The 18075-nt window shown below is 39.9% G+C and overlaps 1 protein-coding gene across 2 annotated transcripts; it reads left to right on the forward strand.

The window, feature by feature from the left end:
* The first annotated feature begins 1261 nt into the window (after positions 1-1261).
* coro1cb (coronin, actin binding protein, 1Cb) lies at positions 1262-17643 on the forward strand. 2 transcript variants are annotated; one of them, XM_014003749.1, is made up of 11 exons: positions 1262-3145; positions 9910-10109; positions 11355-11477; positions 11585-11714; positions 11913-12094; positions 12215-12334; positions 14320-14424; positions 14508-14653; positions 15280-15337; positions 15432-15674; positions 17242-17643. In XM_014003749.1, the coding sequence occupies exons 1-11, from the start codon at positions 1402-1404 to the stop codon at positions 17353-17355; spliced, it is 3165 nt and encodes a 1054-aa protein (XP_013859203.1). In that variant the 5' UTR covers positions 1262-1401; the 3' UTR covers positions 17356-17643. The 2 variants fall into 2 exon arrangements, with proteins under 2 accessions (XP_013859203.1, XP_013859204.1); XM_014003750.1 differs by lacking the exon at positions 1262-3145 and adding an exon at positions 5451-5753.
* Positions 17644-18075: the final 432 nt, after the last annotated feature.

Here is an 18075-nt window from a genome sequence, read left to right on the forward strand (position 1 = left end):
ATATAAAGCAGTGTCATAATCTGTTATTCAGAGTAACAACAACATCAAAAGACTCGATTTTGTATCTGGTGAAGTCATTCAGATTTTTTGCTGAACCAGTGACTCATCAAAAATAATGTGGTTCTTTGAGATGAAACAAACTTCTTTGTTTCTGTTAGACAACATAGACAAAAAGGATGAGCAAATAACAGTTTATTGCACAGAATTCAAATGAACTCTTGTTTAAACTTAACCACCACCTGCAGCCGCACTTTATTTTAGACCTTCCTCTTTATGCACAGTTCTCTTCCTATAAGCTAAGAATACTTGTCGCACATGTCGGTCTAAGTTTGTTGAGCTGTTTTCCTTTTGAAATAATCCCCCCGTACGCCATCCATCATGACCACAGTTAAACTCTGCTTATCAAACCTTGGCCCAACAATTGAATTTGGCGAGACAAAGCCAACATGACTCCATCACGTATTCAGGGGGAGCTTTCTTTATATCCCTGTCGCCAAAACAATCATAAACATTCAGTCAATCAGAAGGGGGGAACAAACAAGCTTTTTATTCATTGCAGTAATTGACAAAGTGTGATGCATAACAAATTACCCAAATTAGTATTAAGCAAAAATACTAATGAATTTCAGAGATTATAGGTTCAAAGAAAATAATAAACAGATGTATTTTTGTTTGGGGCTTTTTGTCTGACCTTGGCACCCAGCAGCTGACCTCTTATCTGGCTTATCTTGTTTCTTTTTTGGACTCTTGGCTCACTGGCATCAGTCAGACCAGTTTTAATTTTAGCCACCACAGCATTCCTTCCTGACAGAACAGATAGTGAGACTCTAGGAAGGAAAATGCAAGTCACGGAAGACTGAGAAAAGTTTGAAATAGTTGACTGTAAAACCTGTATATGTGCTGTTTTTGACATGTGTCTTTTCTAATTGGCTGACAGAAAGAAAAAAAATAGCCATGGGGCAAAAGCTGGAGAGGATGTCTGGAAAGGATGAGGAGTCACAAGATAACTCCGACTGGTCTGAGCAAACTGGAGACACGAGGCTGTCCGAGAACGCAGAACCAGATGAGAGCAAACATCCGGACGATGGCAGCTCGGCAACCCGTACGGGGATTGATGGGATTAGAGGGTTCAGCGTCAGCGACTTGGCCACGGGGCAACCAAAGAAGCTCACTGTCACTTCTGCACGTACAGACCCCCAAACTGAGCAGCCAATCAGACCTGTGGGTCAGCAGGGACACCTTCTGCACACTAAGGGAGAGTGGGTGGGCAAAGGCAGGGGAAGAATCACTCCAACTGTTTTGGAGTCGAAAAGAGTCCTGAGCTTTAAGGAGACAAAACTAATTTCTAACAAAAAGCGCAGCTTTGAGGATAAAACTGTGGCCTGGCGTGGATCTACAGCTATGGATGATCAGGAAAACCAGAACACATCAGAAACTAACAGTAAGATGGACCCCCAGACTCAAAGCAGGGGTCTAACGACCTCATGCAACCCCAGTAACGAGGAGGACTTTGTGCTGCTGGAAAAAGATGAGACTTGGATGTCGTCTGAAGCAGAAAGCAGCAGCAAAAAAGAAGGTGAGGATTCCGATAACTCCCGCAACGACAAACTCCCACAACCTTCCAGGCGTACTCCTCGAGACGGGAATAACGAGAAGCCCAACACAGAGAGGTCCGATACTGTCGGAGCATGTGCTGAGAGCTCACCCGGAGACTGTTTGAAGAGGGAAATGGGTCAACATTTGGCTGAACTGACAGGCAGCAGGTGTCAGCTAAAAGGAGTAAGTCATGTTGCCTGCAGCGAGACAACTGGTGGAGGGACTGCAGAGACAGAGCAGAACACTGGTGCTCAAATCAAACAGGAGCTAACACACAGCAAGCCTAAAGACCAGCAAGTGGCTCATGAGAACAAGTTTGCTGAAGCGGTGTCCTGGAGGTCTAAACCAGGGGTGTCAGGTCATTTATTGAACACCAGAAAAGATGAGAGCCAGTCTCACTCTTCCCGGTCCACAACTCCTCCTTCTGTAGCGCCCCAGCTGCACTCATTTACACTGGAACAATGTGAAGCAATGCCTCGTCCTCCCCTGGCAGGAAACACTGATAGGAAGGTACAGGTGGCCTGCTTAAAGAAAGAGAGCGAGCTCGTTTGCTTCTCTGCTGTCGTCACTCCTCCACCTTTAACTCATCTGTTACCGAAGAAAGACACCAACACGACAGAGCCCATGCCTGCCTCATCCGGTCCCAACGGTGACCTGATGCCATCAGAAAACACTAAAGTCAAGGGTCCCCCGCCTCCTGTCCCCAAAAAGCCCAAGAACCCCTTTGTAAAGCTCAAAACTGCACAGTTAAAGTCTACGGATGTGCAAAGACGAGACAAAGATCATCTGCGTTCAGAGGAAAGGGTCAAAAGGAGACACACTTTTCATTTTAACAAAGATCTTCCATGCAGCAAGCCTACAAATCAGGACATGTGCTTGCTGTGGAATGAAACAGGCACTTACATCGTACCGGCCAACGTTCGTCGACTGTCTGCTGACATCAGATCGTGGGACCATCTGTCTCCCAGGCGTATAGATGACCAATTTGGAGACGTGGTTGATTTTGAGTACTGTGTGCGAATGGCAGAACTGTCTCCAGAGGATGAGCCTCAAAACTTGGACATGTTGCAGAGACGAGTGTTCTTAGACAGACGATCCAAGCGAAGCTGGTCATCTCCTCTTGTAAATACGACAACAGAGGCCTTTCACATCCCTGACGATGCACCTAATAGTGACTTCCAAAGTTTAAAATGTGGCATTTCAGACCAAAAAGAAACTGGATTCTTATCTGAAAGAATGCAGAAGCAGGTCAGTACAGCTAACAATGGCGACTACGGCTGTCACAAAAATTTGACGAATCACAGCATCAACCGAGACGTGGGACGGGGTGGTGAGGTGGGTTCCTACAAGCCCGTGGCGGAAATTGTCAAAGAGGCCAACCAAATGCAAAGACAGCAGAGTCGGGTCAGACCTGAGGCACCCAAAGCTCCTGTTCGTTTGGCAGAGCAGACTCCGAGTTCGACGGTATCCCAAATGAAGAGCACCTTTGATGTCCCACAAAAGTCCAAGGAGAGACCAGCAGATGTCCAGACATATCCGACAAAGAAAGGTAAGTCCCCGGTTTGCAGTCTTCGCTGCACACCCAAGAAGTTTAGGAACCAGTACCTTTCTTATAAGATACATTTCTAAATTATAACAAAACCATCAGAACGAGAAGAGAAACAGCCCACAGACAGATGTGGGCCAGACCTGGTGTCACGCTGACACTGCTGGCATGGCAAGTGGTTTCTCAACTGGATGTGGGCCAGGTCTGGCAATGATGGCACTGTTCGCATGATGGCATTCCACAATCTCGACTGTATATGTGGTCCAGATCTGTCAGTACCACGACTAGCCCAGTTGTTTAGTTTATGTGGTAATGGGCCACGCTTGAACCGCTTCTGGCAAACTGCATCTAGGCTAGAGGTGTTAGTGCTCAGGTATGTGGATAAATGTAATACCTGGGGGTGATGCCGCACATCTTCCAAAAAACTAAAATTAAAATATCGATTAAAGCCACGTTCACTCATTTTACTGATCTTTGTTATTAACCAGTTATTTAGATTACTTTGTTTTTCTTAATCACTTTCTAGATACGGGCTAACTTCACACCTAACCTCACAGGTACATACCTAACCCTAAACCTAATCAAACCTCAACTCATACCTCAGTCCAAACCTCTGACCCACAAACAGTATTTCCCCCAAAGGGGACCGGGTTTTTTTGTCCTCACAAGGAACAGTGGGTCCTCATTGGACTTTGTACTGGAAAAATGGTCAAAAATTATCCCTAGCAAGTAGCAAAAACGTGTACACACAAATATTCACAGTATTTTCAGAACTGTGCCAAACCAATTTTGCTATGTGGGAGAACACCAAGTTACTAACAAAAAGGACACAAATATGAAATACAACCATAATTTGACACGTTACAAAGTGAAAAACAAATATGTAAAAGACAATATGAAATATAAAACATGGCAGTAAAATTTTGAACAATACCAAAAATTACAAACACATATGCTAAAAAAATAAAATAGAATGCTAAATTTTAAAAAAAGTGAGCTGTGGTGGCAAGATTAATCACAATGAGGATTTTTTTTAATTGATATATATCTATATTGATAGCCTATAAAGAATAATCTTGATATTGATATTAACTTCCAGAACAATTTCTATGTTTAAAAGATGATAAAAGCTAGTTTATTTAAAACATGTCCCAACACAGACGAGCTACGTCTAATGGCCAGAACTCTGCAGTTTTCACTCATTTACTGGCCAGCGGTCACTCTTTCAGAGATGAGGATATTCTCATTCTTGATAGAGAGGAACGTTGGTTTGAGAGAGGAGTAAAAGAAGCCAGTTTGGTGAAGAAAGACCGTCCATCATTAAACAGAGGTGGAGGCCTCCGTTTTCAGTTGTCCCCCTCCTACAGCGCTGCCATTGGCAGTATCACTCCACCCCCTGTTAACAATAGGTATTAATTAGGTGTGAACGATAGCCATGTGATGTGAGTATCAGTCACATGGAGGCAGGACTCAAAAGCCTGAATTTTGCCTGAAACTCTCAGACTGAAGAAGTCTCTTGGAAGAGAGACGAAACGTTTCATTAAAGAAGAACCCGTCCAGAAGACCTATACAATTTTTTTCCTTTTGATTTTTTTACCTGGATTACTGAGATGCATCAGGACATATATATGATACTACGAAGCATGTATCAAAATTAACTGTTGTTTATTTATTTATTTTTTTAGTTTGAGTCTGTAAAACAAGTTTATTATTATCACCAAAATTTATTTTGGGGGAAAAGAGGGCAGATATAATGAGATTTCTTCCTCTCTCTCTGCTTCCTTTCCTTTCATTTATGACTTGTGTTTTGTTTTTTATTGTATAAAGGTTTTTATTTTGTTTGTTTTAATGAATTAATAAATAAACAAAACAAACATGAATAAGTTGTTTTTTTTTTATTCCTTATCTCAAAAGTTTCAAAATGGAATTCTGTGACAAACCTTTTACAAAAAGAGAATATTTAACAGCTACAACTCTTTTCTGTGCATTTACAACGAGGCACTCAGTGAATGGGTGCTCCATTGACAATTGAGGAGGGGTGGGGGTGTCTTTGTTGTCGGACAGGAAGGGATGGGTGCAGTGGGATGGGGATGAGGGGGGGGGGACTTTCACATAAAAGATGCTGCTGATTAAGAAATCCACATTTTTTTTCCCTTTAGCTCAAGAAAAAAAGACTTTCAAAGACTTGAGGGTGGTGGGGGCATGTGTGAGATACCAGGTTTTCCTGCAGCCTCACTCACTTCATTGGGGAAAATCAAATCTGGCTCCTGGTCTGCGCATGTGCAGTAGCCACAGTCGTCAATGCTTTCTATTGAATTTATTAACGGGATGAGACAGAGTACAGCCAGTCTTCCGCAGGTGAGGAGTGGACAGGACATGCTTTGTTTGTCAACTGGTACATGGAAGAGGATTTAAAACACTCTGGCTCTGGTCACACATTCGAGAGGAGGGAATTAGAATACCGCAGCTGGAGTTTTTTTTTTTTTTTTTCCCTCGTGGAGACAAGGGGATACTGAAAGCAACGTCCTGCAGGATAAGGGCGCGCCTTAACTGCCAGATTCATGTGTTGAGATTGATTACCCGAAAAAAATCTTGCATAGATTTTTAGGAGGTAAGAAAGATTGAATGGTGTCTTTGCATTTTTTGATATGCCAGGTTTGCAGCATCCATGTGAGCTCGCTGGATGAGGTTTTGGGAATAGGAGCAGCCCAAAATCCTCGGTTGGAAATTTCTGCACTTGCACTTGCACGGTGGCTAACAGTTAGCTGCGTGCTAACCCATCAGCAGTTCGGATGGATGCAAAAAACGCACTGCTAATAGGAGCAAATAAAGCTACGTTAAGCCAGCTTGTGCCAGGATGGCATAGGTACCGAATAGTCAGCCGTGTCTGTTTGTATATAATGGTTTTTAAAAATCCGCCCATGTTCGGCAAAACGTATTTATCGGTCTGTTAACGGGACCAGCCTCGGTGAACCCGGTGTTGTATCAAATTAAAAGCACCCCTTTCCCCTTAGGTGCCCCTACTGCCCAGCCAGTGCTGCGAAACCTGGTTTGTGTATTTACATTTAACACAAGATTTAATAGTGGTATCATTTGTCAACTTTTAACCTGATTAAATGTTTTCTTCGAATGTTTCCAGGTGATAACATCTGGAGAAGCGCACCAAAACACACAATCTCCACCCCCTGCTTTCATCAACCATAGCGTTAGCTAAACTAGCTAAGTTTGAACTAGCATGCTTAGCTTTATATTATAACGTTAAAATTGGGTAACATTTCACAATATAGTTTTTCAAAATCACCACTGAATAAATGTGTTTTTGATGACGTTATTCAATTTGTGCACCTCTTTAAAAAGAGGTCTTTGTTTTCTATTAATAATATCATTGCTCGCTATGCAACCATTGTTGGTTGCACTGTGCGGCTCTCCCCATTGAAAATTAATCGGTCTCATTCAAACGTTTAACATGCCAGTGATATGATGGGGTATGGCAAGTCGATGTAGCATATAATTAAACCCCATCTAAAACTTCATAATAGCAGTTTTAGATCAACTTAAACTGTAGTTTTAGTTTATTTTTTATTATTAAAAGCCTAAATTGTCTAGAGCAAGGTTTTAATTTATGGGAGTTATTGAACGTACTGTCCCTGAATAAATACATTTATTTGATTTGATTTTCCTCATTATAAAAATTAAAATAAAATAATAAACTGCATATTAGTATATAAATATTTTTAAAACATAGGTAACAGCAGTCGTAATGTTTTAAGTTTAAAATGGCAACCCCATCTATTTCCTAATGGATGTTTATAGTGTCCAGAATCACTACATTTCATAGGTAGAGTTGTAATTACATTGTTGCTGGTCATTATTTTAATAACTCATGTTTAAAATTGCTTTATCTGTTTTGAAGATCCTGGCTAATATGATAAATTGGCTTGTCATAAATCTGATCTGTAGGTTTAACATTGCACTCAACCATTTCTTCATCATCGTGTCAAAAACCATGCTCATGCATCATTCTGACTGCTCAGTGACATTAGATCAGACTCCCCTTATGAATTTCTTGAACATGGCACTGCATTGTGCCCTTTGGCATATATTTTTCACAGACCGGTTCACCTGTAGGCAACTGTAAAATGATAACAGAGAAATTTAAGATGACCATAATAAGACACTGAATTTTCCAAATGTGGCAAAACTACCATAAAGACACGCAATCTGGGCAGAGTTATTTTGGGCCGCTTTAGCCTGAACACTCAGTCATCATGCTCTGTGACGTCCTGCACACTGAAATGATGAAGCGTCGACACTGACAGCAGCAACGTATGATCCCAAACAAAGACTTCAGTGTTGAGAAACTCGATTTCTCTCCTGAAGATATGTGAATTCATGCAGATAGCTTCTGTCGAAAGCAGCACATGTTAGAACAGGCTGTTCTGGTCCTGTGCTGTCCAGACACCCTGCAGCAACGTGACATGTGTCAGCGTCTCCAAGCATTGTTGTAAGGTTGTCTACATCTATCAAATCAATCACGTTAAGTAACTCCATTTATCTTTCAGCCTCAAATGATAAGTAAAGGCCAACCATTCCTCAAAGGAATGCATGATGTCTGCCACCTTTCTCGCCAGAATAAAATCATCTTATGTTGGGAAATGACAGAATTGCAGCTGTTTTCATAAAACCTTGAAAATAATGCTAAGCCGTATCAGAGTATGGGTTGCATATGACTCCCAGCTACTACCACATCAAATTTTAGCTCAATATATGTAAATTTGACTGAGTTATACCCATTTTTGTGTTTGCTAATGTCATTCAGATGCTTATGAATCAGTTGTAGATGTACATCCAGTGATTACTTTCTGTAAGATTCAGTAAAATTTGTCCAGTAGCTGCTGAGATATTTCCGTAAAGACATTTACACACAACAGCACACACCGTCTCCGACACCTGATGTGGGAAAGCTTGAAGGAGAGTGTCAATCAGGCTGTGCACACCCACACAGTTATGAGATAAAATCTAAAAAAAAAAGCTATATAATTGACACACGTGTGGGCAAAGGATGTACATGTAATTGTTTTAAAACTACAGGAGTCTTGGCATAATGAATGCCACGACGATACGAAGTGCAGATCGGTTCTTTGCAGGCTTTATAAAAGATGCTTTTAAAGATTTAAAAAAAAATCCCAAGTTTTTGCACAACATCTGAGAAGATGGTGAGTCAGCTTTTCCATTTTCAGAACACCGTGACTGAATGTGAAGAAGCAGGTGGTCTGTTGTGATGACGAACCCGTTCGGCCAGAAGAAAGAAAAAAACTCTGCCTGTCGCTTCAGACTGCAGCTTCGATCATTCTGAGATTAGCGTTTCTGCAAAACACGTCACCGAAACAGTGATTACAGCATCAAATATTGCATTAGAGCATTTAATTGTATCAGGTATGAATATAGTCTCCTGTGAAAACGACTGTCTTCACTAAAAGAAGGATCATTACAGGGCAGTTAAATATTAAAGAGGAACGCTGCACTGATAGATACACCGAGCTGAAATCCAATCCTTAAACATGGATCAACATTTGAGCTCATTTCCAGAATGTTGCAGCAGTAACAGGCCATCTGTGGTGCATTCACAGGAACTGATGCAGCAGTTTAAAATTATAACATCCGTTATGACAGTCTGCAGCCTTTTGGTTCCTGCATTCAAAATCTAAAATACTGTTTTTCCATGTTTAGGGCTCAGAATTGCATTAAAACGGTTGCATTATGTAGCCAGCTCGCCCAGACTGGCATGGTTTTCATTTTACATATTTATTAATTGACACACAGGACAGAAAAAGAAGCCAACCTAACTACTTTTCTGCTACAAGCTGACAACCGACACAGAGCAGGGACTTTTATCTTAGTCTTGCACATGTCAGGAAATTTGGACATATGGAGGAGAAAAGTATCTCATTTTCCGTTTACCTCAAGTTTTTGCCAGAAAAACTCAGTCACACCAAATAAGTATATTCTCAGAATGGGGAGAGATTTTCCTGAATCTATAGCTCCATAAGATGTCCATTTTCAGGAGTCCATCAATTAAAAGCTTATATTTTGACCCATCATATCGAAATGAGGATTAAGTCCTAATGTGGAGAATATAAAAATAGGCAGATATAGGGTTTTGATTTCAACGTGCAAAAATTACATTTTGTCAGAGTATAATAAATAAATGCCTTTTCAATGTATCATTTGAATGAAGTGTCTGAAATATAATCCTAAAAAACATTTTTGAAGTATTTTTTTAGCAGCAGCAACAAAAAAACTGATTTTGAGGAAAAATTACTTAAAGTTTAGAATTTTTCCCTGTGAGCTAGCAATGCTTTTGTTTTTTTTCCAATTGGGAAATCTTAATATACAAATACTATCTGAGGTTTCCTCTTTATATCAACATAAAAAATTACTCAATAAATTGACATAAAATTAGGATTTAGACCAAACAGTAATGTGTTATTGTAACCAACAAGACCAGTTAAGTCTCTGGATCCACTTATGATATCAGGATGATCCAGGTATCAAAATGTAGCTTTTAAAGCCAGAATCTGAAAATGTAGTTGGGCCATTTTTAACAAATTTGACTTAATCCTCATTTTGATATGATGGGTCACATTTATCACATTTATCATTTGTACCTATAACATTCTGTTTATTGTAAACTCTTGTTTTTAGCTTAAACGTCCACAGCTTTAGAAAAAACAATCAATGATGACCGTCTTCCCCCCCCCCCGCAGAAATGTCGCGGCGAGTCGTGCGACAGAGCAAGTTTCGCCACGTGTTCGGCCAGGCTGTGAGGAACGACCAGTGCTACGATGACATCCGTGTGTCCCGGGTCACGTGGGACAGCTCGTTCTGTGCCGTCAACCCCAAGTTCGTCGCCATCATCATCGAAGCGAGCGGAGGAGGAGCCTTTCTCGTCCTTCCTTTGCACAAGGTGAGCCTTTCATGGACTCGTTCTAAAATGACCTAAATCTGCAGCGCGTACAATCTTCTCACCTTTATATGTATTACTTATTTTCAGCTGTTACTACTTTACTCACCTCAGTACGGATCATTTAAGGAGAAAGTGGAAGAAAATGTCAAATTTGTCTAAGAATAATTAAAGATTGAATCCTGATGCTGTGAAGCACAGCCAGAGGCAAACTGTTTGTAAAACAGTGTCGTGAATTCAGAACATGTGGGGAATCAGTTCTGCTTCTGCTGCTCCCTGAGGCTTTTATGGGGAGTAAAGATTATATTACAGTGACTTTACTCAGACCAAACGATTCTGACAGAAAACATGAGCACTCATCATATCAGCCCACTGTTATCACCCAGCTATAGTCCCTGTTTCATGTCATGTTTCTCTCAGCCAGTTGATGCTCTTAGAGAGTTAAAAACATGAGTGAGTTTGGTGAAAATGTTTTTTCGTTAGACTAATTAGACCTACTGAAGTTTATATTTTCATACCTGAAACCAGGGTTCCTACAGATCCTTAAAAAGTCTTAAGTCTTTGAATTCGTCAATTCAAAAATAAGGCCTTAATTAGCCTTAAAATCTTAAATCAATCTTCAAATGTCTTAACAATGCTAAGACATGGTACATAGGATGACTGTAATTCATTTCAAATATTAAAATGATAAGAATTATTTTTTTAAATATTCACATGCAGACTTTGACATCACTTCATGTTATTTCACATGCAAATATCTCAATTGTCCATCTGAGCAGTGTGAAATTTGTTTTGTAATATGTTAATACTGTCTTTCCAAAAATGCATTCACTTTTCTTACAAAAAATTTGATGTCACAGGCACTTTAAGGTTTCATCTAAAGCAAATTGGGGTTAAGACTCCGCTGTGGGTCCTAAAACTCCAAATTTTGGGTTGTTAGAGGATTTCCTGACATTAAATTAAGTTTAAAATTGACTGCTAAGAACATTTCTGCTATAGTTAAATATGTATAAAAACAATTGGCAATATTTGGATACTTCAACCAAAAAATACTTTGATTCATGAGTTTCTGCCAGTTTTTATTTTTATTTTTTTGTCATTTGTGTTTATTATGAAATTGGTCTTAAATTTAATTTCACTTGGCATTAAAAAGTCTTAAATTTAACTTGCCTTTAACTGTAGGAACCCTGTGAAACAGATAAGAGTTGTTGGGCTTATTTCTCTGCTTCATCCTCTTGTGTCTCTTAGACTGGTCGTATAGACAAGGTGTACCCAACAGTCTGTGGACACACAGGCCCGGTGTTGGACATCGACTGGTGTCCTCATAATGACCAGGTCATCGCTAGTGGCTCGGAGGACTGCACGGTCATGGTAAGAGGTTTTTCAGGGTGGCTGTGGGCAAAGACGAAGCTCCACTTTTATCGCCCACCACCTTAATGAAAGTCAGTAGTTTTCTAAAGCATGTCTTTGTGTCATAGGTCTGGCAGATACCTGAGAACGGACTGGAAACGGCCCTGTCAGAGCCTGTGGTTGTGTTGGAGGGTCACTCCAAAAGGGTCGGTATTGTGTCCTGGCATCCGACTGCTCGCAATGTTCTCCTGAGTGCAGGTAACTATTCTAACCACCTCTACACCTGAGGGGATAGTTCTGCTTCGCCAGCCTACGGTGTGTTTACTGCACACAGTTGAACTCAAAATAGGACCAGTTACAGTATATGAACGCCTTCTGTTGCATTGGTTGGTTCTCTGAAAGTAAACCCCCAGAACGAGAGTTCACTCAAGACTGCTTGTGTCCATTTTCCATCAGGGTGCGACAACCAGATCGTCATCTGGAACGTGGGGACGGGAGAGGCCATGATCAACCTGGAAGACATGCACCCTGACGTCATCTTTAGTGTCAGCTGGAGCCGCAACGGCAGCCTGCTGTGCACCGCCTGCAAGGACAAAAAGGTCCGAGTCATCGACCCTCGTAAAAAGAAGATTGTGAGGGTAGGTAAACGCTGTAATGGGTTTTGATTAGAGTGCCTCACGGGTGCCGTAATATTACTCTCATAACTGCAAAACAAAACGCCAATGAAGCATTTCTGACAAGTTTGTTGCTATTTTTAGGAGAAGGACAAAGCCCACGAGGGAGCTCGGCCGATGAGAGCGATCTTTCTTGCAGATGGAAATATTTTCACCACTGGGTTCAGCCGCATGAGCGAGCGCCAGCTAGCCCTGTGGAAATCTGTATGTCACTCCTGTTGGTCTTATTCACCCTGTAGCACGCTGAAACACACACTGACTGATGTCTAGGACTAACTAAAGAAGCTGCATTTTCTGCAGAAATACACTGCTGAAACAGCTGAGTTGTGAAAGCTAAAATAAGCTGAACAACAGCTAAAAGGAGCAAAATCTTTGCTAGAAATAACAAGGTTTTAGCTAAAAACCTAATTTAGTATATAAATACAAAGACTAGAGAAAATATGCTGAAGCAGTTTTCAATTTCAGTGTATAAGAAAAACATTTTAAAACTTGCAATTTCCTGCAAAAATGCTAGTGTGAATACTTCTTGCTGAAAGCTGCTGAAATTGAGCTGAAAATATTTAATAGGAAAAGTGTTAATCTGAGCTCATTTTGAAAAGCTGAAAGAAGCAAAAGCCTAACTTTGCAGAAAAACAGTAAAAAGGAGCACCAATCTAGCTGAAAACAACTAAAAACTGAAATAGCTGAATATAAATGAAAACATCTACAAGAAGCATAAATAGCATACTGTATATAATAGTAGCAGAAAAAAACACAAAAAGTAAAATAAGCAAAAGAATAGCAGAAAGAAGCAGATCTAAAGCTAAAAGTATCATAAAATAGGCTAAATGTAGCAGCCAGAAGTTGAAATTAGCACCCAGATAGAGAAAGTATTGTAACAAATTTAAAACTAGCAGAAAAAATGCATATAGGTACAAAAAAGTGATTATTTGTAGTAAAATGGCTAAAACAGCTGACATTTTCAGTAAAACAGCTAAAAAGTAGTTGGAATTTTTCTAATTCGCATAAGAAAGCATAAGGAGCACAAGTTTGCTAAATTTAGCTGAAAAGTGTATTTAGCCTAAAAAAGTTAACCTTAGCTAATAGCAGCTAAATATTAGCTAAAATTTCAGCAAATAGCTGAATATAGCAGAAAGCATCTGTAAGAAGCCTAAATAACACAAAGTAGCACAAAAAAGTAGAAAAAAGCAGAAGAATAGCAGAAAGAAGCAGAATTTTAGCTTTAATAGCAGAAAAAAAGATAAAATCAACAAAAAAATAAAACGTAGCTAAAATTAGCACAAGAAAATGAAAAAAGAGCTGAAGCAGAACAAAATGTGTAAGGTGCTGTAAAGATTTACAAACATTTTAAAGTAGTTTAAGGATGTTGTAAACAGCTCCATTCATTTTCAATGGCAAAAAAGTGGGTAAAAAAGGTGAAATAGCTAAAAAAAAAAAAAGTATAACCCCTCACATGAATGAGCTGAACATTTTGTTATATGAATTGCTGAAATAGCATGAAAATTGTGGAACGAGTTAGGTGCCAAAAAACGTACGGAAGAAAAAATGATCATAGTGTGATCAAATGATCATACAATAAAGTTAAATACTTGGAAAAGTTACAAAAGCCAAAAGTCGTAGTACTGATCTAAACAGTATCTAAACAGCTGAAATATCACAGAGCGACACAGAAGGGGTCAGAATCAAATCTGATGAAAAGATAATTGGAATACATGATCTCACCATCATCCAACAGGAAGAACAACCACATGCAGCTCTAACCATGACTCACCAGAAAACCATGTGTTTAAACTTTTATGTAAATAAAATTTAGTTTTTAATGTTGTAGTTGGTTGCTCCTTCCACCTGGGATTTCCCCCCGACAATCATAAATGTGGCATCGCCACACGGTTGTGAGTTGTCGGAAATTACCCTCTAGTCCAAGTCTGCAGAGATACAGACGTGTGGAAAGTGTGAGTGGACGTCTCAGAATGCTGGAGAGAGCCTTCAGGCATAAACGTTTAGAGATGCGTGAAAACATGACTTTTTAACAGGGCTGCTATTTATCAAAACGTTGCATCTTGTTTTTTGTCCAGATGGGGGCGATAAACACAAAGAAAAAAACATTTACGCAGACGCTTCACCTCATGTAGCACGGTTGAACCAATCTGCTGATGAATCACCTGAAATGTGTGTTTTTGTGTCTGCAGGATAACATGGATGAGCCGATATGTGTTCAAGAGATGGACACCAGTAATGGAGTTCTGCTGCCCTTTTATGACCCTGACACTAACATAGTCTACCTGTGTGGAAAGGTAAAGTGTAAAAAACACCGCACACACAGATTACAAAGTTTTGTTTCCAAATGTTAGATTAAAAAATCCCACGGTGTCTTCAGGGCGACAGCAGCATTCGGTACTTTGAGATCACCGAAGAGGCCCCGTTCGTTCACTACCTCAACACCTTCTCCACTAAAGAACCCCAGAGAGGAATGGGTTACATGCCCAAAAGAGGCCTGGATGTCAACAAATGTGAAATTGCAAGGTACTATTGAGACTGCATTTTGTTTTCTGAAGAGTACAAATGTTTTTTTCAGGGTTTGAATGAAGAAAAATCATGAAACATTACAGCATGAGGGTTTTTGGTTTGCTTTTTAAAAACAAAAGCTAAGCTAAAAAGCGGAAGCTGTGAGGAATAAGTAAAGCCCGTAACTTGTGTAACACACGTCAGAGAAATAAAGTAGCTTTAAGTTTATTATTATTTATTTATTTGACCTAGTCTGTTTTTTCTTATTTTGTTGCCTTTATGATTATCTCTTTAAAATATTAGTCAAACACATCATCTTTTATGGAGATGTCGACACGTTTTTTTTACCACAACTGCACGTCATATGAACAGACAAAGAATGGTTCGAATGAATTGAAAGATATTAATAGATTCCACAGCAGCTCACTGTGTAAAATTCTGATGAAAGCGTCTGATGTCATGTTACATTTCTTCTAAAAGTGGCTGCAAATAAGCAATACCTGTGCATTTATTATTTAAACATTTTCTTTAAATTTAGCCTGATGTTACACCTAAAGTTTATTTAGGTGTTATTGTATTTCTTTTTGGATTTGAATAAATGATTTAATTGTCTTCAGTAATAAGCATGTTTATCATCTCTGCAGGTTTTACAAATTACATGAGAGAAAATGTGAGCCGATTATAATGACAGTCCCACGTAAGGTGAGTGTCTTATCTCTGTTACGGCTGTGTTCCTGCACTCGAACCTTAACGTTTCCCTCTCTCTCCCCGCTTCTTTGCCTCGACGCGCGACCAGTCTGACCTGTTCCAGGACGACCTGTACCCGGACACGGCCGGCCCCGACCCCGCCCTGGAGGCAGAGGAGTGGTTCGCGGGCAAGAACGGAGGCCCCATCCTGATCTCGCTCAAAGACGGCTACGTCTCCACGAAGAACCGGGACCTGAAGGTGGTCAAGAAGAACATCCTGGAGAGCAAGCCGGCGCCGAAAGCGGAAAGCGTCCCCACCATCCAGAAGCACACGCCCCCACAGTCCTCAGCAGTGAGTGTTTAGTTTTTGTTTGTTTGTTTACAGCTTTCATTTTAGATTAAAAGAAACCCAGACTAGTTGTAACATTAGATATTTTTGATAAGCATTTAGTTGAACTGTAAAACAAGGACAGTGAAAATATTTTAGGCTGTTTAGTTTTTTTTATAAATTTAAAAAACGAATATCGCTACACGGAGAGCTCCATATTATTTACGCCGCAAAGCATACCGAGTTTACAAGCAAGGCTGTGAGCTCTATCCACCCTGAAGGTTAATCTATCGGACGTTCAGCCTCTTTAAATGAAACCAGAAGGCGTTGACAGAGAAGACAATGTAAAAATGACTCAGCCTGCAACTGAAAATCTGGATGGAAATAAGGACAGAGCTGCTTCATGGAAGGAAAACCCAGCTTAGCCTGTTAGCTTTTGAATTAGCACCTAAGCTAATACACATATATGGCGATATTAGTGGTGTAACAATGCAGAAAATTCACGATTCAATTTTTTTTAGATACAAAAAAGACAAATATCTGTGCCTTTCTTAACTTGTAATTTATTGAAATTATTCATGAACATTTTTTTAATCTCAAAAGTCCAGTTTTTAAATTAAATGTTGCTGAAACAACAGGTTTCTCAGTGGATCTGTGCTCAACAATGCACCCTAGGTGGAAGAGTCGAGCACAGACCCACTGAGCCTTCAACACAGAGCATCTTCAGAGGACAAGTTGATAAAAACAAAAAAATTTTTAATCTGTATTGTTCGATACAAATAGCGTTAGCGCCCAAGCTAATACATACACAGTATAAAAAGGGCTCTCAAGTTTTGATCTGAGCTTGGAGTCAGATTTCGAACCACTGCCAACTCCTCAATAAGAAAAGTTTCTATTGTCTGTCCTAAAAAACGTCCTCACCTGATTTGCTTACGTGTAATGTAATATATAGTGTTAGATCCTGAGCTAATCATGTTATGCTGCCATGTATATAGCCGCATATATTTCCGTATTAGCTTGAGTGCTAAAACAAAAGCTAACAGGTTTAGCTGAGGTTCTCCTAACGTGAAGCAGCTCTGTTGTCCTCTGTCCACATTTTTAGTTACAGGATGCATTATTTTTACATTCTCCTCTGTCACAACTCACTCCAGTTTCTTTTAAAAGGGCAGAACGTCAGATATTGTTCAAGCTTCAGGGTGGATAGAGCTCGCTCACAGCCTTGCACCGGAGAACATTTACCCAGTATGCTTTGCAGCATAAATTATTTGTTGCCTTCCCTGAAACAATATATTCTTTTTAATTTATAAATACTGAACAGCATACAGTATGTTTACAGTTGAACTAAATGTTTTTCAAATAATGTCTAATATTACAAGCAGTCAGAGTTCCCTTTAAGAAAGTTAGAATTCAGTATGCGTTTGGTTTTTTGGTGCAGCAGCAGCAGCACAGGGAAAATATTACCAAATCCATGAACTTGTGTCCTATTTGATCACTTTCTCCACTGCTCAGATTAGCAACAGTTTCTTGTTCCAGTTCTTGACACTAATTGTCGTCTAAAAATCGTTTCGTTGCATTTTTTTTCCCCCTCCAGAAAATGGAAGACAAACTGGAAGAGGTACTCCGAGAGTTTAAGTCCCTCAGGGACCGCGTCATCCTTCAGGACCGTCGGATCGCCAGACTCGAAGAGCAGGTTGCCAAGATGTGAGACGCAGCGTCTCATTTTGGGAACCCACCGGCCAAATTCTCAAGATTCAGCGAGCTCGGCCTCGTCACGGAGGACGAGACCGAGCTCACATTCCAAGATGAACTTTATCGTTACTCATCAGCCCTCCCGTTTTACTCTCACACACTCACACACAAGGGAAAGGAAAACTCTCTGAGCTTGTGTTCACATTGGAAGAAAAGACGTTTTAGGACATTACTTTTTATTTTTAAGTTGTGGTCAAACATTCTTACAGTGGTTTGCAAAAGTATTCATACCCCTTGAACTTTTCCATATTTTGTCACATTACAACCACAAACATAAATATATTTCACTGGAATTTAATGTGAAAGACCAACACAAAGTGGTATACAATTGTGAAGTGGAAGCAAAATTTTACATGAATCAAAACATTTTTTACAAATAAAAAACTGAAAAGTGCGATGTACATAATTATTCAGCCCCCCTGAGTCAATACTTTGTGGAGCCACCTTTTGCTGCAATTACAGCTGCAAGTCTTTTAGGGTATGTCTCCACCAGCTTTGCACATCTAGTGACTGCAATTCTTGCCCATTCCTCCTTGCAAAACAGCTCAAGCTCAGTCAGATTGGATGGAGAGCGTTTGTGAACAGCGGTTTTGAGATCTTGCCACAAATTCTCAATTGGGTTTAGGTCTGGACTTTGACTGGGCCATTCTAACACATGAATATTCTTTTTTTTAAA

This window comes from Austrofundulus limnaeus, unplaced genomic scaffold (genome assembly GCF_001266775.1).
Source record: "Austrofundulus limnaeus strain Quisiro unplaced genomic scaffold, Austrofundulus_limnaeus-1.0 Scaffold20, whole genome shotgun sequence".
NCBI classification, from domain to species: domain Eukaryota; kingdom Metazoa; phylum Chordata; class Actinopteri; order Cyprinodontiformes; family Rivulidae; genus Austrofundulus; species Austrofundulus limnaeus.